This window comes from Natrix helvetica, assembly GCF_964273705.1.
Source record: "Natrix helvetica genome assembly, chromosome: 14".
Taxonomy (NCBI): Eukaryota; Metazoa; Chordata; class Lepidosauria; order Squamata; family Natricidae; genus Natrix; species Natrix helvetica.
Genome location: NC_138564.1, coordinates 13,843,774 through 13,865,381, shown reverse-complemented (window position 1 = coordinate 13,865,381; position 21,608 = coordinate 13,843,774). Strand labels below are relative to the sequence as shown.

Here is a 21,608-nt window from a genome sequence, read left to right as displayed (position 1 = left end):
TTTTTCTCGATTCTGCCAAGTGGGTAAATTTCTTCTAGGGAGAGCAATTCTCAGGGCCTTTCCTTTTTGATCAGGTCGGCCTCAGATGTGGGCTTGGCATCAACAGTCGCCTGGAAGAAATCCTTGGTTAGGAATTTGCAAGAAGAACTTGGCGGAACCAAAAAAGCTTCCAGCTCCACCTGGGCCAGCTTTGGTCTTTAGGAAGTAGATGAGGGAGCAACCTTGAACATTCTTCCATGTGGCCATTTCACAAGCGTCTCTCTCCCAGGCAGGAATGCCCTCGAGGCAACCTTTCTCCCTACCATCTTCAGAAGGAGGAGGAGGAGGCAACTGAACTCAGGAAGAATTGCTTCATTCCACGGAGAACTTCTTCCAGAGGTCAACTTGAAATTAGCCCTGATTGCCCAGTGAAGATGGAGATGGGGTTTTTACCGAAGTCTTAAGGTTAGTCTTTGATTGAGTCTTTGGACAATGTTTCTCAACCCAGGCATCTTTCAGAGAGTGGATTTCAACTCCCAGAAATCCCCAGCCAATCATGGGGAAATGATTTCGCAAAGTTCAGGACTTGACCATATGGCCTGGAGGAGAAGACAATACAGTGACTCACAGGTTTCAAATTGGCTGCGGATTAGCACTTCCTGTTCTGGGTGTCTTTGGAGAAAGACGGATGCTTAGTGCTGGTGGGAATATCTTGACTCCAGGGGCTCTTTGCCCTAAATCAGAGTTCTCCAAAGTTGGCAACTTTAAGACTTGTGGACTTCAATTTCCAGAAGCAACACCAGCTGGGGAATTCTGGGAGCTGAAGTCCACAAGTCAAGTTGCCAACTTTGGAGAACCGTAAATGAATAGTAGAAACCCTGCAACTCCTGGCCTATAAGCCAGCAATGTGCCTCTCCTTCAGCGTTGGGAGGACACCAGGGCTGGAGGCCACCTGGTGTAGTTCCAGAGCAACCCACGGAGGACCACCTGACTGTGAAATCTTGGAGAGAAGAGAGAGAGAGGTGCGTGGGCGAGAACCTTGTGCAAAGGCCTTTTGCATGGAAGAGCTGCTGGCCTCTCCAGCTGTCCATGGCTGAAAGTGTCACGATTTCCCAGCCGAGCGTTTGCAAAGGAAAACAGGAGCTGGGGAAGAGAGCCTCACCTCCAGTTGGAGAGTATTTAGCCCCCAGGAACCCCCAGGAATAGAGACCTGCCAAGAAACTTGCTTGAAGTTGGCCTAGATTTATTTCTCTACCTGTAGATAGAGACGCACCTGTCTTGTCCAGGGCACCCTTCCTCCAAAACCTTCTTCCCAGCTACCCTCTTTCTGCTTCTGATGAACGAGCAGCATTTCCAACTGCTTGGAAACCTTGCCAGGTGACACCAGACACACACACACCGGCCCCCATCTTCCAAGGCGGCACCTCGAGTGTGATTCTTTTGGATGGAAAAAATATCTGGCAGAGAAGGGCCTGGGATGAAGCAACCGTTGCTCAGCCCTTCAGCCTCGTCTGGCGGAGGAGGAGGAGGAGACGGCCACACCTTCTCCTCTTCCAGCTGCGGAGTTGAGTGAAGAAATCCCTGCTCAAACGTGGTGGGGAACGCCTGGGGCGGCTCCTCTTCTTTCCCTCGGCCTCTTTTCGCGGCTGTGTTGATGTTCCGAGGGCTGCTTGTCTCTTGAAGGACCCTGACCCTCGCGGCCCACCTGCACTTCCAGACGATTCGGGGGTCCTTCCCCTTCCTCCAGGCTGCCCCTTCCGAGGAAGGATGGTACCCCCTCCTGACTTCCTGACGAGAACCTGCAAGCCTCACCCAGACTGAAACCCCTCCAGCAGTTGGAGGAATTTGCCGCTGTTTCTCCTTCTGAAGGGGGTGAAAACGGCTTTCGGTGAAGAGGGAGAACGGTGACTTGACTGAGCCAAAGGTATTTTCTCCTTTGGGAGAAGAAGAAAAAAACAACCACCTATTTTGCATTGGTCAGCTTTTCTATCTAGACTTGTAGAGCCTGAACTGGGAGGCGAAATGTGGGTGGCCTGCAAAATTGGAGCTTCCTGCTATTTTGCAAAGCTAAAGAAATGCTTGGCGTGTTTGGTCACTTTAGGAGTTGAGCATCCTTAGGATAGCTACAAAAACTCTTCTCAATCTCTGAATGTGTGCGAGATCTCACAGAGGAGGAGCTGAATGCGTGCGAGAGCTCACAGACTGCTAAGGAGGAGAATTTCCTGGGTTGTAGAAAAGCTGCTTGACCTCAAGTAGACAATCCTTGAGCATCTCAAGCCTTTACTTGACACCCTGCTTCCCCTTTTTCTCCTTTTCCCAGAATTGAACCCTAAGACAGAAGCCTCGTAAGCACATTTTCCTCTTCTTTGAAAGTTCAGGATGATTGTGAAACAGTTGGGCAAGAATATTTTCATCCTATAGTAATAGTTCTGTCTCTCTGTCTCTCTGTCTCTCTATCTATCTAATCATATCTATCTGTCTGTCTTCTATCTAATCTGTCTATCTATCTATAGCTAATCTCTTGCGTCTGTCTGTTTTCTATCTATCCATCCATCCATCCATCCATCCATCCATCCATCCATCCATCCAATTTCTTGTATCTAATCTGTCTATCTATCTATCTATCTATCTATCTATATCTAAATTCTTTTTATTGAAAAAGTTTTATATCTAAATTCTTGCGTCTGTTTGTCTGTCTTCTATCTATCTATATCTAATCTCTTGTGTCTCTGTCTTCTATCTATCTGTCTGTCTGTCTATCTATCCTGCCTTCCTTCTTGCCTAGAGAGCAGCATAGCTGGGGAAAGGGAGGCTAAAGTCAAATTAAACCAGCAATGCAATTAAACCAACCAACCAAGCCTTCAGTATTTAAGTATAGGTAAATAGTAGCCCCTCTTCCCGCTCCAACTTAGCTGAGAATCTCCATCAGATATGGTGGCAATGGCAAAAAAACCACCAACTTTCAGTTTCTCCTTGATGAATGTGGGTGAATGCGGTTGCTGGCCTCTCTTTTGTGGACTTCTTGGATAGGTCAAATTAGGAGGATTTGGGTCCAGTTGAGGCCAGATAACCTTGGGATAGTCTGACCTTGAGGGACACTGGTTGATGGACACCTTGTTTTATCAACTGCTTCCTGCCAGTTTGGTGATTTTGTTCGGATCTCTTCCCTGACCAAGTCAGTGGAGGAAATTAATTTTCTCCTTTGCAACAACAGGTGTCCAGTTTGGCCCTGAGACGATAGTGGATGTGGTCATGCTTAATTCTTCCAAGCATTCCAAATTGGCTTCACATCCTGGTCAAATTTCTGGCCAAACAGATGTTGATGTTAGACTACCAATGGGGTCTTAATGGGGTCTGAAAGATCTAGAGATAGAAAAAACTGGGGTGAATTCCTGTCTGTTTTCCAACTCTTGTGTGTCTGTAAGGAGGTTAAAAGCAAAAAGGAACTATGAAGCCTATTTGTGTTCTGCTTTGTGAATGTTCTTAGCGCATGGGATAACCAGAGAATTCATAGGTTAACCTTCCCCTGACCCTACTAAGTATGTCCTGTGAACAGAAAAAAACCCGTCTCAAAATAACAGCAAGATGTTTTAAGTTTACAAAAAAAATCTAGCATGTTCTAGTAGTTTTACAATTGGTTGCTTTGCTCCCCTTTCGTGGGTGAGTTGGTAGTGGCAGGTTTTGTCTGAACCTGGGAGAATTTCACTCCTTGAGAACTGGACAGAGCAAATGGGGCTGTTTTGTCCTGTTTTGGGAAATCATGGCTTATTCATGGACCAGGAACCGTCTCCATCACGCCTCACTCTGCCGACAGGAGAAATCAGGCCTGTCCATTTTGGCTGACCTGTTCCAAACCAGAGTTTTGAAAAACCAGGCTTGAATGGCTGCTGACGTGGAGAACAGAAGGTCCTGAGGAGGCTGAGATCTCCATCCACAGAGGAACTGGCTGAACTCCCACCAGGCACTTAAATAAACCACCTTGGAGATTTGCACTGCTTCTGGAACCTCAGACTAGCTCAAGTTAGCATCATGGGCCATGATCCAGAAGCGAAGCCATGGTTCAAACCAGCCATGTTTTGCAGAGTCTTCTGCTTTTATGCAACCAGTTCAAAGAGCTGTATGAGTTCTGTCCTTCCCCACACCAATAATGGAGTGAAACCAATTTTGCCCCGAGAAACCACGCATCCTTTCATTAATTCATGGTGGGCAACACAACAGAAGATTGCTGTGTGTACCATTAGATTGGTAAGGATCCATTTTATGGCTAAGGACAAACAAAGGCTCAAACATTTCCTTCCTGCTTATCAGTTGTAATCCCCTTTCCTACAACATTGTGTGACACACAGACACACACACACACACACACACACACGCAATAAAAGATGGAATAACTAGAGGAAAATAATTCACTTTGGTTTTCTTAGGAAGTTTGCTGATTTGGGGGCCCCTTTTGCAAAATCAAAATTTTCTTGTGCTGCTTTGCTCACTTCTGGCCAAATGGCAAATAATTCTGCAGCAAAATGGACTTTGTTTTCCTTTTCATCTTGGCTTCAGGGATTTGCAGCCCGTGAAAAAAGGTTGCAAACAATCACACGCTATCAAGAGCCGGCATTTGAGACAATCACAACACTGTTAAGGCAACACTTTGTAGTGACAGCTTTTCCAGCAGCCCCGAGTCGTGATGTGAGCGCTCCAGGAATTTATCTAGTGAAGATAAGGAAGGAAGGCCAAGAGGGACCGGTGATTAAGTTCACACATTGCTCAAATCACCGCTTAACCACGACATGGTTTGAAAAAGTCACAACGGAACCACAAACCTAATCCTCAAACCACAGTGCTGGGTTAGTGAGAATGGACTGGACCTCAACCCAACCCAGCCTGATAAGAATTGAGGGCAATGGGCAGCAGAGCCAGTGAAATATTGATCTGAATATGGCTGTTTTCCAGATGACATTCGGTGATTTTATAAACAGCTCTCTGGATTGCTTCACGTTCCTCCCAGCTCAATGTGAATGGTCAGCAGAATGAAAAGGAGAAGAGTGGTGGGGAATTTCCTCTGCAGAAGTGATCTTTTTAACATTTTATTTTTGCAATCGATTAAGGAAAAGGAAGTGCCAAGATGTGAGCAAGCCAGCTGAGAGCCTGATTTTTTGTTCTCTCCGCTGATGTCATGAAACGGACATCTGCTCCTCGTCTCCTCTTACAGGTTCCTTGAGGGTAGCTTCCACCATGGCTTTGGCACGGCCGAAATAAAGATTCCAGAGTGAACATGAACAGGCTGTCCTCAGATTTCAGCCCAAAGACACCGGGGGAGTTAGACGCACATGAAGGGCGAGACCAAGAGGGTGGAAAACGCATCGCTGACCTCCAGATGTTCTTTATACAAATAAATACAATAGCAGAGTTGGAAGGGACCTTGGAGGCCTTCTAGTCCAACCCCCTGCCTAGGCAGGAAATCCTTACACCACTTCAGACAAATGGCTATCCAACATCTTCTTAAAGACTTCCAGTGTTGGAGCATTCACAACTTCTGGAGGCAACTTCTGTTCCACTTTTTGAAGGATGTTGCCAGGAGACCTGCCAGAGAAGAAGAAGGAGGCGTCTTCTCTAAGGGGCTGAAGGACCAAGGAAGATCTGGTGGCTCCTTGGGCTTCCAATATCCTCCCCAAACTTCTCTGTCAGATTTTGGGGAGCCTCTGAAGCTGAGCAAGCCTTGAGGAGAGGAGAGGAGAGAAATGTGTGGCTGTATACCCTGGAAAAGTTTAGTGTTTTGGGGTCTTCCTAAAACTCTGTAATATCAGAGACGACACCAAAACAAACCAAGCCAAGCCAAACCAACCAGGGTCTCTGCAGTCCAAAAGTCCAGGATGATAACCATCATGGTGAAATTTAAGCTTTGACTGGTTTTATGTCCTTATGAGAGCCCCCCTCCAATTGGGATTGAGATAAGCAAGCTCATCCAATCCAATCCAGATCAATATGTTGAATATGATGGTCTGCAGGATTTGCCCTCTTCAAAAGGACCTTGTTGGACCCACAGCCCCAGCTCCCCCTCCCTTGCCCCATGCAGGCAAAGTGCCCCTTTCGGAAGTGGGTCAACCCAGAGGCCTCTTCCTACCAGGCCTTTCCTACTTGGAGCTACTTAAGAGCCTTTTGCATTCCTAAAAACCAGCTTGCAACAATTTATGTGTCGTTTTTCACGGCTACCCACTTGGAGACCCCTCCGAACCCCAGTGGGGGATATGTGTGGCTCGAGCATCGTCAGAATAACGTGCCAAAAATCGCACAACGCTTTTGCTGACTCAGCACGCGGTGCCCCAGTGGGAGAAAGGAGAAGGCTGAAAAAAAGGAAGGAAGTGCTGAGATGGGTGACGTTTTGTGGTCAACTGGCACTGGCGATGGGAAAATTCACACTCTGCTCATCCGCCCCCTTTATGCGCTGATTCCCGTCATGGGTTCGTTTTCTTAAAATGACTGCTGAGGCCGAGACGGGATCTTGAGCTCAGCCCCTGTGGCAAAATCCACTTCTTTCCTGCCACCCACCAAGGGATGCCAGACAAATGAAGGAACCCCACCAACCAAACCAAGGGAAGGAACTTCATAGACTGTGGATCCCAGGTCCAACCTGCAGCCCCAGAGGGAAGAAACGGTGGGTGAAAAGGCCAAAACTCTTCCTGCCCAAAGGCTGCGCAAAGCATTTATAGCAAACGATTGCAATAAAAAGTCTGCAATCCTTTAGTTGGAGCAGAGGGCCGGAATGAAACCACGCAGGACGAGTTGGGAGCAGATCCTCAACCAGATTGCCTGGTTAGTTCTGCATTTTTTGGCCACCTGCGTGGGCAGCTGCTGGGTGGGCCCATCGGTTTCTGATTCAGCTCTAGGGTTGCGATCTCCAGCCAAGCATCCTGGGCTCCCTGGTGACTTCAGGAGCCCAAAGATGCAGCTTGAATAACAGCATCTTCTGTCCTTCAACCTGAACCTCTCAGTAGACAAACACACCCATAAACCAACGCACAAGCACAATGTGAATGTTTTTTTTAAATAGGGTGGGATGTGGTGGTGTCAGTGGCTGATGATCCGACGCAGCCTTTGATCCCTCTGGAATTGAAGGAGGTGTTTCCTCAACCACAGCCCCAACCTCCTCTTCATCTCAGTCTGCCAGCTGAGCTGTGCCCTTGGCCCGATCCATCTTCTAGGCTCTTTGGAGACCTTCCGTGGGGTGCCCAAGAACCCCTTACCCCAATGAAGCCTGAATGGCTGGATTTTCTTAGGATGTTGAGGGCATGTTCTCCCGTGGTTTCTATCATCCATGGCCCCAGCTGGATCTCCTGTTCAGCTTTCTTCTTCCCTTGTCCCTGGGGAAGTAGCTAAGCCCAGAATTGTCCAAGAGAGGGCAGGGGTTAAGTCTGTTTGCAATGCAACCAGGGCTAGAGATAAGCAGGGGGAGCTTTCTTAGATCAAAGCAACAGAGAGCCTGGGAAAACTTCTCCCCATCTGGCTGTGCAAAGCCACGCCTGGGTGGCTGTTGATCTGGGCTGGAGCGTGAAACAATATTTGGTCTCCCTGCCTCTTTCCAGCTGGCATCTGGCTCAACCAGTGCCAAGAGAGCATTGCGGGAGGATCTGAAAATCTTTCAGAGGGCAGCGTAGAAAACCATTTCACCCCAATCGGAGCACCCGGCGTACCCTGAAAGAGGCTCGTCTGAGGCAGGTGATCATTTCATCATTTAAATTCTTCCCGTTGATCCTGAAGGAATCCCCTGAAGACTCGCCCCTCTTCAGTTTCACGGCTTCTGGGCAGACCCCAACTGCTAGGGCTTCAAATGCTTGTCTTCCCCAGTTGGAGATTTCACTTGGGGGTCCATCTCTTGAAGATAGACTGCTAAGAGAAGTGAAGAAGAGGCTCTTGCGCTAACCCAACAGAACAGAAGTGGAAGAAGAAGAGACTGAGTCTTCTAAGTGAGTGTCCTGACTTGTCCTTCTCTTCCGGCCTCATGACAACTTTGGGCACTTTGGAGTCTCCAGTCGGGCAGCTCCTCAACAGCCCTTGTCCACAGTCCCCTTGAGTGAGTAGGAATCCTCTCTAAGCAAATAGACCGAGAAAAACCTTCTGCTGCTTGCATGAGATGTTCTGAAGCTGCTGGGCTCCTCAGCTATAGGCCCTCAAGATGGGAATTGGGCATTGTCTCAAGGAAGAGGTGATCACTAGGTCCTCAAAATCAGTTGCCACCTTTGCTTGAGACAATGCCCAAGTCTCATCTTGTGGCTGGGATCATGAGGTAGCAGAAGGTGAAGGTGGTGGGGGTTGCACCAGAAATGACAAACACAGGAAGTCAAGAAGGATAAAGGAGTTAATAATATCTTATCACACTTGCTCCACCTTCTCTTCCTTTCTTTGCACATCGCTTCTTCTTTTCCTTGCATTGTCTTCTGATTTGTGCAGGTTGGCGTCCAGATTGCTGGTCTTGAAGACTCCCTTGAGCCAAAACACCTTCTGAAAGGGACGTTTCCTCACCAGCAAAGACAGACCACCATCTTTTCACAAGGTGAGTAGTCCAGGGAGCCCCTCTATGTTGGTTGGTGTGTGTGTGTGTGTGTGTTGTGGAATGATAGGCAGCCGTATCACCTCCTGGGGCAAGCTAGAGCAGCAAGGAAGTTGGAGTGCCGAAGACCTTCTGAGAAGAGACACCAATTGCCCGAGGGTGAGAACAATGTTCTCTCAATCCATTCCAAGGGACAGAGCCACTAAGATTCAAAATTGGGTGCAACCCAATTTGTTGGTGGGTGGGGGATGAGTGGGTGGTGGGTGGGTGGGAGGGAATGGGAGACGCTTTGCAAGCTCAGCACACCTGGCTTATTTCTCATGCAACCAAACTGGTGTGTGGATGGGTCACCACATTGGAAGCTCTACCACCTTCTGTCCTTGTTGATCTAAGGGCCCCTGGTGAAATCTCCTTGGATAAGCCAAACGTTCTCCGGGGTCCATCAAGGAAAGAGGTGGAACTTGGATCCCACGGTGGTGGCCATAATTCTTTTGACTTTTTTGACTCTGGTCTGCAGACGCCTCTGCAGGTGGATTTGCATCAGAAGGGAAAGATATTAGTCGCCCATTCAGGCCTGGCTCAAGTCCTCTTGAAAACACAGGCAGGCACTTCATGGGCAGGAATTCCCGGATATCAGCCATTCTGGACAGAGAGCAGAGGGGGCCGGTGGCTGCATGGCTAAACCAGGGCAGGAGCTCTTTAGCGGAGGGGGGGGGGGCAGAGCAGGCAGCTTTTGTTTTGTGGTTTGTGTAGCCTTGTTCCACCTTGACCTCCCTCCCTCCCTCCCTCCCTCCCGGGCTGAGATTCCCTTTGTTTCCCTTTTTGCCCTGGGGTTGTGCAGACAAAGCCTGAGCAGATAATTCTACAGGCGTCCTTATCTCCTGCCTAGGCAGCAACAATCGGGTGCCCTGGAGCTTGCCAGGGCATAACAGAGCTCTGCCGGTTGCCCATCCTCCTCCGTGGGGCAGAGATAGAAAACTAGGGAAAGGCAGCCCTTTAGCTTTTTTTGCGGGGGTGGGTGGGTGGGTGGGTTGCTGACTATGTTGGTGGTCAGGGCTGCCTGAGTCAGGAGGCTTCTAAATCAGGACATCCTGTTTGGGTTTTGAGAAGACAAAGTGCTGAGTTGGTTGCTGGCCTTGCTTTGCGGACTCTCTTTGCAGAGTTGGATGAGGCTGCTGGAAGTCCACCCAAATTGAGGACAGAAATTAAAAACTCTGAATGTTCCCACCAGAAGTAGAGCCACCCCCTGTCATCCCAAGGCTTAATCTCCGGCAGTGCCTTATGGGCGATTGGGCATTCTGACCACACACAAGAACGTGAAGAATCGGTCTCACCAGCCTAAGGAGGACCTGCTTAGAAGCTCTGATACTTATTTGCAAGTCCTAGTTGGGTTCCTCCTCCGCCCTGTTCCACCTTCTGAGAAGTTCTGTTCCATCCTCAGAAATCCTTAGTCGGAGATGTCAATTCTGAGGTCAAAAGCAGAGGAGGACCATTCATTGGGGCCACTCCAGGGGACACTGTTGGTCTCAGGACACGAAAAATATTGGGTGGTCAGGACATGCTTTCATTTACTCAGAGCCATTGCCTGCCCCAAAGTATTTACGCAATGAATCCGACCTAGTAGGCTACATTCAGACATGCATCCAATCACCTTCTTGACAAAGCACTTCCCTTCGCACATATCCTGCTCCTTGAAGTAACCACCAGAGTAGAGGGCTACTCCAGGGATCCACGGTCTCCCCAGAGCTTGTGTTGAAAGGCACAGTGGGCAACCAGGGGAGAAAATCTGAGCAGTGTTATCCATAGCTCTTCGGCGTAAGGAAGATCCCTGGTGGAATCGGGTGAATTAGATGCAGCCACTGGGGAGTTTGGCTCATCAAATGGGTCACATTAATTAGTGAATAACTGCATCTGGGGAAGAAAGGAAATCTTGGTTGGTTTAGGACACTTATAGTAAGTAGGGTTGAAAACACCAAACAGCCCACAGATGTTGCCCTGGTCTTCTTAAAAAAAGATCCTTACATTTCTTAAAAAAAAAAAAACAACTAGAGTTGGAAGGGATCTTGGAGGTCTTCTAGTCCAACCCCCTGTTCACCCTTCCAGGCAAATGGCTGTCCTCTCTCTTCTCAGAAACCCCCAATGTTGGAGCACCCACAACTTCTGGGGGCAAGTCGTTCCACTGATTAATTAAACCTTCTACTGATTAATTGAATTAATTAAACAAGGGGGGGGGGGACGACCCACAAGGCAGCCCTATTTCTGGAAAGAAGAATCCATGTTTGTCCTTACAAAAATGTGGGAGTCCAAGCTCTTCCCAATGCAGAGCCTTCATTTGGAGGGTCCTCCCACACCTTCTGTCCTTGAGAGGGAACTTACAGGCCCCTCACTCCCCTCTCCCCCAAGGACAGAGCTCAGCCTTTGTGGATGGCCCCTGCTGGTTCCATCCAGGGTGGCAGAGCCTCTGATTCTGCCAAGGCAGAGCCACCCAAACCGCTGCCCTCCCTCCCTCCCTCCCTCCCGGACCAGGAGGGAAAGCAAAACAGAGGCAAACTTCCCTGAAACAGTTTCCTCTTTCCAAACAAACCGCCTGCGAAGCAGCACTAGCCCAGTCCTGGCCTCCAATGGCTCATTAAACAGGGACATTGCTTTCTTCCTCCTTGCTGGCTGATCTTCTTCACTCCACCGGGTGTCATCGTTGTTTGTTTTGTACCCGTGGCAGGAAAAGTTCCCGTAAGGCCGACTCGCCCCAGCTGCCCTTCTTTTCTCCGTAGTCCTGCTCTGAGCCTCGCTTGTTGACGGTAAGAAGACTCGGGTCAAGGACCTGTCTGAATCCTCCTCTGTCTTCGCTCCTGTGCCTGGCTTTGTCTGTCTGGTTCAAAAAAACAGTGGTTTGCCTCTGATTTGGGATTTCATTTGGAGATAGGAAACCTGTGCAGATAGAATAGAATAACAGAGTTGGAAGGGACCTTGGAGGTCTTCTAGTCCAACCCCCTGCCTAGGCAGGAAGCCCTACACCCCTTCAGACAAATGGTTATCCAACATCTTCTTAAAAACGTCCAGTGTTGGAGCATTCACAACTTCTGGAGGCAAGCTGTTAATTGTTCTCACTGTCAGGAAATTCTTCCTTAGTTCTAAGTTGCTTCTCTCCTTGATTAGTTTCCATCTATTGCTTCTTGTTCTACCCTCAGGTGCTTTGGAGAATAGTTTGACTCCCTCTTCTTTGTGGCAACCCCTGAGATATTGGAAGACTGCTATCCTGTCTCCCCTAGTCCTTCTTTCTCTTAAGCTAAACATACCCAGTTCCTGCAACTGTTCTTCATATGTTTTAGCCTCCAGTCCCCTAATCCTCTTCCTTGCTCTTCTCTGCACTCTTTCAAGAGTCTCAGCCTCTTTTTTACATTTTGGCAACCAAAACTGGATGCCGGATTCCAAGTGTGGCCTTACCAAGGCCTTATAGAGCAGTACTAACACTTCACATGTAGATATTATTGTACCTGGCTGGGCGTATGTGCTTTTCCAGTGGATCCTTGGGAGAGACCTTCAGGGAGAGCAGCATTGAAGCTTAGCAAAGAGAGACCCAACCTGGAATTAAGGAGACAGAACTATCAATCAATGGAAGAGTTTGCCTCTGGAAGTTGAGAGTACTCCATCACTGGAAGTTTTTAATGAGATTGCACCATTTGTCCAGAATGGTGTAGGGTCTCCTGCTTGAGCAGGGGGTTGGACCTCCAAGGTCCTTTCCAACTCTTTATTCTGTATTCTGATCCAGCTGGACAATAGCTTGCAATCCCTGCTCTCTTGGCTTCCCCATATGATAATTGAGATGGCCAAGGATCCTTGGATCTGGAAGCGTTCTGGAATCCGATTACAGCTCGCCCACAGCTTTGGAAAGACAGTTCATTTGGTATTCCACAGGCCAGATGGGTTGGCTTCATTTTGCTGGCAGAAGCCCACTACCTATCTGTTTCCTTTTGCCCCCAAATGTAAAACCTGCCCATGAAATATTAACGTTTTTCTTTGCTTGGAAATCCTTTGTCTGCCTTTTAAGCTCCAGCTTAAAATTTCTCACTCGGTTCCATTCAGCAGGATCCCCAAGGAGAAGAACAATGGCTGATTTAAAAAAAAATTGGATGCTTTTGAATTGTGTTCTTAAATTAGATTTAACCCAGTTTCTCTCAACTATGGCCACTTTAAGACACGTGGACTTCAGTTCCCAAAATTCCCACCAGCCTGGGGGGAAGTGGCCACGGCTAAGAAACATTGTCGTAACCCATCTAAGTTTTCTACTCCCCTTTGTATTGTCTTTAACAATAGTTTTGAGTATTGCAAGTGTTGCCATTAAAATTTCAAAGCTCACGAAGGCTTTTTGTTCAGGCAAAAAAACATGTTAGCCTTCTATTTATTATGTATTAAATAATTTACACCACTGTGCTCTGCTTGCCAAAGGATTTTTCCTTCTTCTTTTTTAAATGTCAGCTTTAATGTGCTTTAATACAATTTGATCTAACAGAGGTACCAGACCAATGTTCCCCCACTTAACGTGTGATTTGCCTTGTCTCTCCTGCAAGGGATTCTGGGACGTTTTCCAAGGCAGGATGCTCATTTATTTTGGAGGATGCTGTATTCAGCCTCCTCCTTCCATGCCCTGGGATTGGCATCACTGGGTAAGTCCGGTAGGATCTGGGTCATCCAAGGAAGACGTTGTGTAGAAATTAGTCTATGTTCTTCTCCATCCATCCGTATCAATTAGTTTTGACTTGCAACAATAGTTCTTTGTTGTTACTCAGTTGTTACTCAGCCGTTACAGGCAGTCTTAGATGAGGCTAGCTCTCACTGGTTTGTCCCATCAGCCTTCACTCTTCTGTGTTTCCAAACCGTGGTGTGAAGCTACCTTGGCTCCATCTCAAGTTTTTGACCAATCTGTGTTCCAACAGGTCATGGAAGAATTGGAGAACTCTACGTATTACTACTTAGACTACTATAGTTTCGAAGACCACTTCCCTGTTAGAGACGGATATAGCAGAAAAACCGAAATGGACCCCCTGACCGTCATTCAAGTGGTCGCTGCTCTCATCTACAGCGTCACCTGCCTCCTGGGCCTATTGGGCAATGGCTTGGTCATCGCCATTATCTTCAAGATGAAGAGGTCGGTCACCACGGTCTGGTTCCTCAACCTGGCAGCTGCTGACTTCCTGTTCAACGTCTTCCTGCCCCTGAACATCGCCTACACCGCCATGGGCTTCCACTGGATTTTCGGCAGGGACATGTGCAAAGTCAACAATTTGCTTCTCAACCTCAACATGTACACCAGTGTGTTCCTGCTGACCACAATCAGCTTCGATCGCTGCCTTTTGGTGGTCTTCCCAGTCCAATCCCAAAAGCGTCGGACCCCAACCATTGCCTGGTTGCTCTGCATCCTAATTTGGGTGATTGGTTTTCTGATGAGCTCCCCTTCCCTTGTTTTTCGAGACACCACGACCTCCGGCAACCGCATCCTTTGCTTTCACAACTTCTCCTTGTCCAGTTCTCCAAATGACACCGCCCTTGGCCACCAGAGGCACAAAATGGTAACCACCATTCGCTTCTTGTTGGGGTTTATCATACCAATGATCATTATCACTGTATGTTACATCACCATAATATTCCGGCTGAAAAGGAACCGTCTCGCCAAGTCCAAGAAGCCCTTGAGAATTATTGTCACCATTATCACCACCTTCTTCTTGTGTTGGTGTCCATACCATACTTTCCACCTGCTGGAAATGGACCACCAGTCATTTCCGAGCACCGTCTTCGAGATTGGGGTGCCTCTTGTCACCGCCATCGCGGCTTCTAACAGCTGCATGAACCCCATTCTGTATGTCTTCATGGGCCAAGATTTCAAGAAGTTTAAGGTCACCATCCTGTCCAGGCTGGCCAATGCGCTGACCGAGGACACAATCAATTCGGTCCATTCGTTCTCACGCAAAAGCGTCACCAAAGCCAGTTCAATGACTGAAAAAGAATCATTTTTACTCTGAGCTTTGGAGCCCAACGTGGATTACAGCAGATCATTGGTTTCCAGCAATGGTCCAAAACTCCTCGTGGTGGCCTTCTTGGATTACTCCAGTGGTTTCAGGAGGAATTTGACATTTGGTTTGGTGAATCTAAGCCAGTGGTGGCTATGTAATTCTAAGTACACTCTAGTTTATTCTTATCACAGCTTTTTGAAGGTTATGGCATAAACACCTGATCCTAACCACGTAAACAAACTTCACGACAAAGGAAGGCCCGAGGGTTGAACTTCAGCCTGTAAAGTCTTCACTGCATCCTACACATTCTTGGTAAAAAGCATATTTTGAGCTCTGGGGTAAATTGAGTAACCCCTTCATTGGCCTGAGAATTTGGAAGTTTAGGATTAGCTTGTTTTAGACAGGACACTGTAACAGATGTGTGTGTGTGTAGTGTGTTTCCTAATCATTTGTACCTGTGTAAATCCAGGTGTGATTTCTCATTCTATCACCTTCCATGTGAGCAGACATGCAAGAGGCTCATTTTCTGCAATCCCAAATTTTCCCAGTGGAGAATTTAATTCTAGTTAAAAAATAAAACCCCAACCCTTTCCTCTCACACTATAAATCCCGCTTCGGAGAACAATAATTTCATACAGGTTCTGTCCAGCAACTTTTTCCTCTCTTGTTGACTCTTTGGTGAGATTTCATAGTCCACGAATAAATCTTTTCTCTAGGAGGTGGGCTGCGTGTCCCGTCTATTCAATTTCATGCCCAGTTAATTTGGGAAATAATTCATTTCCCCCTCTCTTTCTTTTCACCGAATAGACCTAAATCTGAAATGATGAGCTAGAATCCAACCCTGGGTTTATAGCTTGATTAAGTTGATTTTACTTCTCCCAAATCTAAAGAAATCACTTCTTATTGTCTCTGGAAAGACACGGACGAAGGAGCCTCTCCCTCTGTCCCCCAAAGTGTCAGGCAGAACAACTTCTCCACCTCTGGAGCAGATCAACAAGGATTTCTAACTATTGTTGGTCTACAAAAATACAACCAAAATTAAAAGGAAGTTGTGGAAATTTGCTACATCAGGAACAATTGCTTGGATGACAGAAATAGTCCCTGGAGACAAGCAGAGACATCCAACGATGTTTTCCAGCTGGAGAATCTTGAGGATTTAGTAAATAAAAAGTAACTCCAACTATTGGCATGAGAGCCCATTGCCCTCAGTTCAAGTCCTAGCAATATGATGGCGTGTGTTGAAAATTAATCTGTTATGTCAGGTTTTCTACAAATGAAAAAGCATGTACCAGTAATTGTTGTATGTAACATTCCTAACAAGTATATCTGTATTTAAGATAAGTTGGGTTTTTTTTTAACTTGGTATTTCTAAAGATATGCGCTGTTTTTTCCCCCGTAAGCAGTTTTGTAAAAGTCCATGGTTTTTTTAAAATGAAAAAATAAATAAATAAAATGAAGTGACTTGAGGGCTGCCAAGTTCTCTTCTTGACCTCCAACCCGATCCTGTTGCTCATACGAAGATTCTGGAACTCAGCTGCCCGATTGCAAGAGGCCTTGGCACAATGAAGCCACGGCCTCCACATTTCTAAGGAAGGTCCTCAGCCCAACCTCTCAAAGAGAGTCTGGGGCAACTGGCTGGGATGACCTCTGCTGAGACCCTGGGAAGTGGATCTACAGGCACAAACCCACCTGTCCTGGCCACCTGGGCCAGGATGTCTCTTCCGCCTATTGCCTTCAATCCAGAAGGTCCATTTGTCACCTGTTGTTTATTTCCCCAGCCCGTCCTCTCCAGAAAGCCATAATCTCTGCAAACAGCTTTCTTGAACTGATGAGTGGTGCACAACCCTTGGGTGAAGCCACCAACATAAAGCACACTTGGCAAAAGCAAATATTTGATTTCCATCCTTCCAGTTTGTTTGCCTGTTTGATGTGGCACCAACCTCTTTCGCATACAAATAAGCGTGTCTTGGCGGAAGCAGCTGGTGTGTTTCACAAGCTAGAGGTGGAAGCACCAACCTTCCTCTCCCTCATGCTAGCTGCATTCACACATGCTGCTAAACCCTGGTTTGGTTTAGCCAAGTTTTTTTTTCTTGAACAGGACGGAGCTGGCTATTCAGGCCTGTGAAGTAACGGATCAGAATCTGTTAGGATTTTCTGGAATTCCATGCCAACTTTTAATGGTTATTAGGGTTAGCTTTGACAAATTTTCTAACGTGTGCAAAGAAAGGCACATCTAATATTCAGTGCTGCCATCTCCAAAGTTATTTTTTTAATGAAAAATATAAAACAGAACTGATGAACCTTTCGATAATAACTTACATCACTCTAGACCAGTGTTTCTCAACCTGGCTGGGGAATTCTGGGAGTTGAAGTCCACAGGACTTAAAGTCACCAAGGTTGAGAAACTGCTCTGGACAATCTGGTTTTCACCTGTTTCATTTTTCAGGTTAAAAAGGCCATCCATTACTTTCAGGGCTGCTCATCTGTACCAGTCCTATCTATGCCTCTTTCTTCTCATCTCACATGTTATCGTGATTTGGGTACCATCCATGTTGTATCTCTGCGGCTTCTAAAAGGAGCTGCAGTGTTAATTTGGCTTTTTTCCATGTGGGTTCAATCTTGGGGTACAATTAGATGCCATCAAATTAGCCCCAACTCTAGTAATTCAACAAACACCCTCATCGTGACTTGACTCCAGAGACAGTTATCCTCAGCTTCCCACAACAGTCTCCTTGTCCTTCTTCCTTCACCTACCCAGGGGCCTCCAAACTTGGCAACATGAAGATTTGAGGACTTCAACTCCCAGAATTCCTCAGCCAGTCTTCAACTGGCCAAGTTTGAAGGCCCCTGACTGTATCCATCATCTCGTTCTTCTACTTCTCATACCTTCACCTGGTTTAGAAGTTTCTTCTCGTCCATCAGCTCAGTGTTTCTCAATCTTCACAACATTAAGATGTGAGGACTACAAGTCCCAGAATTCCCCAGCCAGCATAGCTGAGGCTCAGACAGTGGTAGATCAGAGATGGATCGTCTAAATCCACAATATTAAAAGGGAACGAAGATGAGTAAGAGAATTGGGCCGTAATATGATCCCATAGAGATCATCTCAGTAAGTGTGGTTTCAAACGCAAGATGCTGGATCTTCCAATTGTCTCACCAACCAAGTCCACATTCAAGGCTGCCAATAGCCTGGAGACTGGGAATCCCTTAGATCCCAGGATCCGTTTCTGCCCTCCTTTTTGTGAAACTGGGCCACGTCTCCTGGTGGCACCAAGCAGGGGAGAAAAGATGTCCCTTAGAGCACGCTGAAGAGCGGTTCTTGAAATGCCATCAAGCCGAGATGGGGATGTTGTCCTCGGCACGCCTGAGGCTGAGCAACATGTAAATTGCTCCAAAACCAGGGAGCACTCTTGTCTGTGTCATTAATAATTCTCTCTGAAATAAGCATAACTGCATATTTTCTTGATCATATCGGAGGGCGAACACAGCTGGCTGCCACCATCACGGGGGGGAGATATTGTTGGCCAATTGCAAGGGAAGAAAGGAAGGAAAATAGAGAGGAAGGAAGGAAGGGGTTGGGGGAGAGGAAAGAGAGGGAGGGGAGGGAAGGAAGGGGATGGGGTAGTGAGGGAGGGAGGAGGGAAGGAGAGGAAAGGGAGGGAGGAGAGGGAAGGAAGAAAGGAAAGAAAGAAAGGAAAGAAAGAAAGGAAAAGAATGATCTCTTGTGGATAGTTTTCTGTTTTTGTTACAGGGATTCAATTGCAGGTGTTCTTATTCCATTTTTCTTCCTTCTGCTTCCATTATCTTCTTGGAGCCTCTCAGAGCCTTCCTCCTCCTCCTCCTCCCCCTCCCCTGCCTCTCTCCCTCTCCGTCTTCAGGAGCTGATGGGTTCTGGTGAAGCCACATTGCACCATCCAGCTCCTTCTCTGCACCCTTTCAGGCATTTGGGCTGGTTCCAACCCCATGTTGGTGTAAACATTGGGAGAGAGGGATTCCTCCCAGCGACACCCATAACATTTGGGTCCTGCCTGCCTTGCTTTCCATAATTACGGGGCGGCGTGTGCTTCTCCCCCCTTCCCCCCCCACAGTTAGCTGTCGAGTTTTGGAAACAAAGCTGGGCGGTCTGTTATTTCCATCAATCAGCCCCTTTTGTTTGAGACACGGATGGGAGCAAAACAAAAGGAAGACATATTTGTTTTCTTCCCGGCTGCCATGTTGCTTGGACGGATCCCCATTTCAATCCCAGCTCCCCGTGATCTGGCAGATGGTGGACTGTCAACTTTATGGAAAAAGCGCAAAAGTGGCAAACAAGCCTCTTTCTTTTGTGGAGGGATGAATGTCACGGCATGGGAGGCTTATGCTTTCATCCTCTGAGTATCTTAGGAAATTGATGTTTTCCTAGAGTCGCTCAATGTTTCATTGGGAGCCAAACCAATGAATTCCTTCACTGGATGCCTCTGGGACCATCCATCTTCAGTCTTGGTCTCCACCCAGGAGGAGATCAAAAAGCTTTTCAGTTCATTGGGGGGGGGGCACCATTTTTATCTGTGCAAAAGGGAACAGCTCTTCATTTTTCAGGCCCCGCGTTCACCTGCTTCCGTTCTGAATCATTTATCTCCATCTGCTGAAACAGCCCCCCCCCCCCCCTTCATCCGAAGTATTTTCAGATTTTACAGGGAGAACCAGACTGGATTTGAATGGGAAGGGGCGGTTGCTATAGCAACCAGTAGGTAGCCAACCAGGGGCTGCCCAGGCCTCCCGGGTGGGGGGAGGCGTCTCAAAATTCATAAGGCAGAGGGATGCAAAGCAAAGCAAAATCCCAAGGAAGGTTAGCGCCTAAATGGGAGACCCCCACCCATATTTGAATGGCTCAAGGAGCTGGGTGCGAATCTCTGGAATAAACAGCCCTCTCCTTTCCTTTCCATCTTGGGGGACGCCCTCCACACAATTCCTACTGCAGTGGGAAGTGGGGTGGTTTCCTCCTAATCTGCAAACGTAGCTTGATTTGGCGTGATGGGCCTTTCCTCCCATTCTAGGGCATTTCTCGGGGGGTTTTGCGTAGCTCAGCAGCTCTGCAAGGCGGCAGGAAAACATCGGCCTCAGGAGCTGAAGGGCTGAAAAAAGAGAAGCAGGCAGGCAGAGAGAAGATTTGTTTTCCTAGCTCTCTTATCTGCCTATTTTGAATTTTCCTGATCTGGCATAATCCCGTGATAAGTCCCTCCGAGGGCGAAATCCGACGCTTCTGAATTAAATCAATTTGGAGGGATTTGCACCGTCTCCCCAGTCAGTCTAGCCAAGCGAGCTTCATTTACGCAACACGGGGACGGCAAATCCGAATCACAATTAAGCCTCACACGCCTTAGCCTTTTGTGGGAATGTTTTTACTCAGTCTTGGCACGAGTCTGGTTAACTATGATGCGCAAGCACAATTAGGATGAAGGCAGAAAACAAATTTCAAATGGACACTGGAAAATTTTAACTTGGAGGCTGTAGATATTTCTTAGTGAGCCTAAACTGTCAAAACTATGCAACAGGGAGACAGTATCATTTTTTCCCTTCCTTCCTTCCTTCCTTCCTTCCTTCCTTCCTTCCTTCCTTCCTTCCTTCCTTCCTTCCTTCCTTCCCTCCCTCCCTCCCTCCTTTCTTCCTTCCTCCCTCCTTTCTTCCTTCCTCCTCTCCTCCTCATCCCCTAAACAGCCTTCGGTCAGCTAATTTTCCTGTTTCTGTGCCCACCATGGACACCAAACCCTTCGTGAAGAATGTCTTAAGAAATTCCGGAATTACATTCGTGGCCTTGCTTGTACTTTCCAAGAAGTTCTGATTGTGAACTCCCTTTTTTTATTCATTAGCTACTGCATCAACACAAGCAAAGGGCAATGAGAGAACATCCCAGACCTTGGCCTGGAAGGAGGGCCACCCAGGGCGGAAGAGATCCACAGCCCCTCACCAGCAGCCCCTCCTCAAAATGATATGATTATAATGCAGTCAACATCTCTGGGGTGGGGGGCTGATCGGAAGAGCCGGTAGTGGGAGCACCTGTGAAAACACCGAACGGGAGCCTCTCATTTTGTATTCAGCACCATGGACAGAGCAAGCGGGAAGGGAGGAAGGGTGCAGGAAAGGAGGGAGGGGATAGAAATGAAAGAGGGGAGGGCACACAGAACCCTTTCTGGTAGGAAGCATTGCAGCCCCTCCTTGCCTCATCCACAGTCCTGCAAACCCACATCTAGCCCCGGCGATGTTCCCGCCACTGCTGGACTGAAGCCGCCGTCACGTTCAGCTCAGCTCTGCCCCTTCCCCAAGGCCCCCCTGCTCCCCCGTCATCCTGCCGGGGAGCTGATGGGCAGGCGAGCCTTGCTTTGCAAGCAGATTCTTTGCCAAAGGAGAAGCATCAGCACAATGCAAAGCAGGAATGCTCTGTTCGGAAAGACAAAACGACACCCCACAAACGAGTGGAAGCTGAAGAGAAATGTCGCAACGGGCAGTGCGGCTATCTTGGCCAGATGGTTTTGCTTTCTCACAAGGCTGCCATTTGCGTTCTCTGAGCTTCTTCTCATCCCTCGCAATCCCGTGCTCCTCCTCAGCATTGGGTGGGCCTAGGACATAGCTGGTCCTCGTTAGGTACATAAAAAACAGCCCAATGGATTTTTCCCCAGTCTGTCTTTGCCTTTATGCAAACAAAAGAAGGAGGAAGGAGGAAGGAGGAAGGAAGAAAGAAGAAGGAAGGAGGAGGAAGAGGAAAAGAAGAAGAAAGAAAGAAAGATGGATGGATGATAGAGACAGACAGACATAAATAGAGGGATGATAGGTGACATAGATAGGCTAAGTCATATATGGAATCTGTGTTATTTAAGACATGAGATAAAATTCTAATCCCCTTGAACATCATCATAGCATGGCAACTACCTACTTGCTCCTTGGAAGTTCAACAGGAGATAGAGATTCAACTGCATGATGAATATAGATTAGGGAGAGACAGATCCACTGTGACTAGATCCACCAACTCACACCCAAAATAGTACCATCCTCCCAGACACGAGCGCCGAATCCCACAAAAGACCCACAATTGCAGCCATGGA

The 21,608-nt window shown here is 47.6% G+C and overlaps 1 protein-coding gene across 3 annotated transcripts; it reads left to right on the top strand.

Moving 5' to 3' along the window:
- The first annotated feature begins 1,545 nt into the window (after positions 1-1,545).
- CMKLR1 (chemerin chemokine-like receptor 1) lies at positions 1,546-15,990 on the top strand. Of its 3 annotated transcripts, none has more exons than XM_081967006.1 (4): positions 1,546-1,903; positions 8,422-8,524; positions 11,241-11,319; positions 13,456-15,990. In XM_081967006.1, exon 4 carries the CDS (start codon positions 13,459-13,461, stop codon positions 14,536-14,538), a length of 1,080 nt encoding a protein of 359 aa, XP_081823132.1. In that variant the 5' UTR covers positions 1,546-1,903; positions 8,422-8,524; positions 11,241-11,319; positions 13,456-13,458; the 3' UTR covers positions 14,539-15,990. The 3 variants fall into 3 exon arrangements, with proteins under 3 accessions (XP_081823132.1, XP_081823131.1, XP_081823130.1); XM_081967005.1 differs by lacking the exon at positions 1,546-1,903 and adding an exon at positions 7,524-7,937; XM_081967004.1 differs by lacking the exon at positions 1,546-1,903 and adding an exon at positions 8,026-8,044.
- The last annotated feature ends 5,618 nt before the right edge of the window (positions 15,991-21,608 follow it).

Bases quoted from the DNA above. Each gene is read 5' to 3' on its own strand.
- CMKLR1 (XM_081967006.1), top strand. From the start codon at position 13,459: ATGGAAGAATTGGAGAACTCTACGTATTACTACTTAGACTACTATAGT.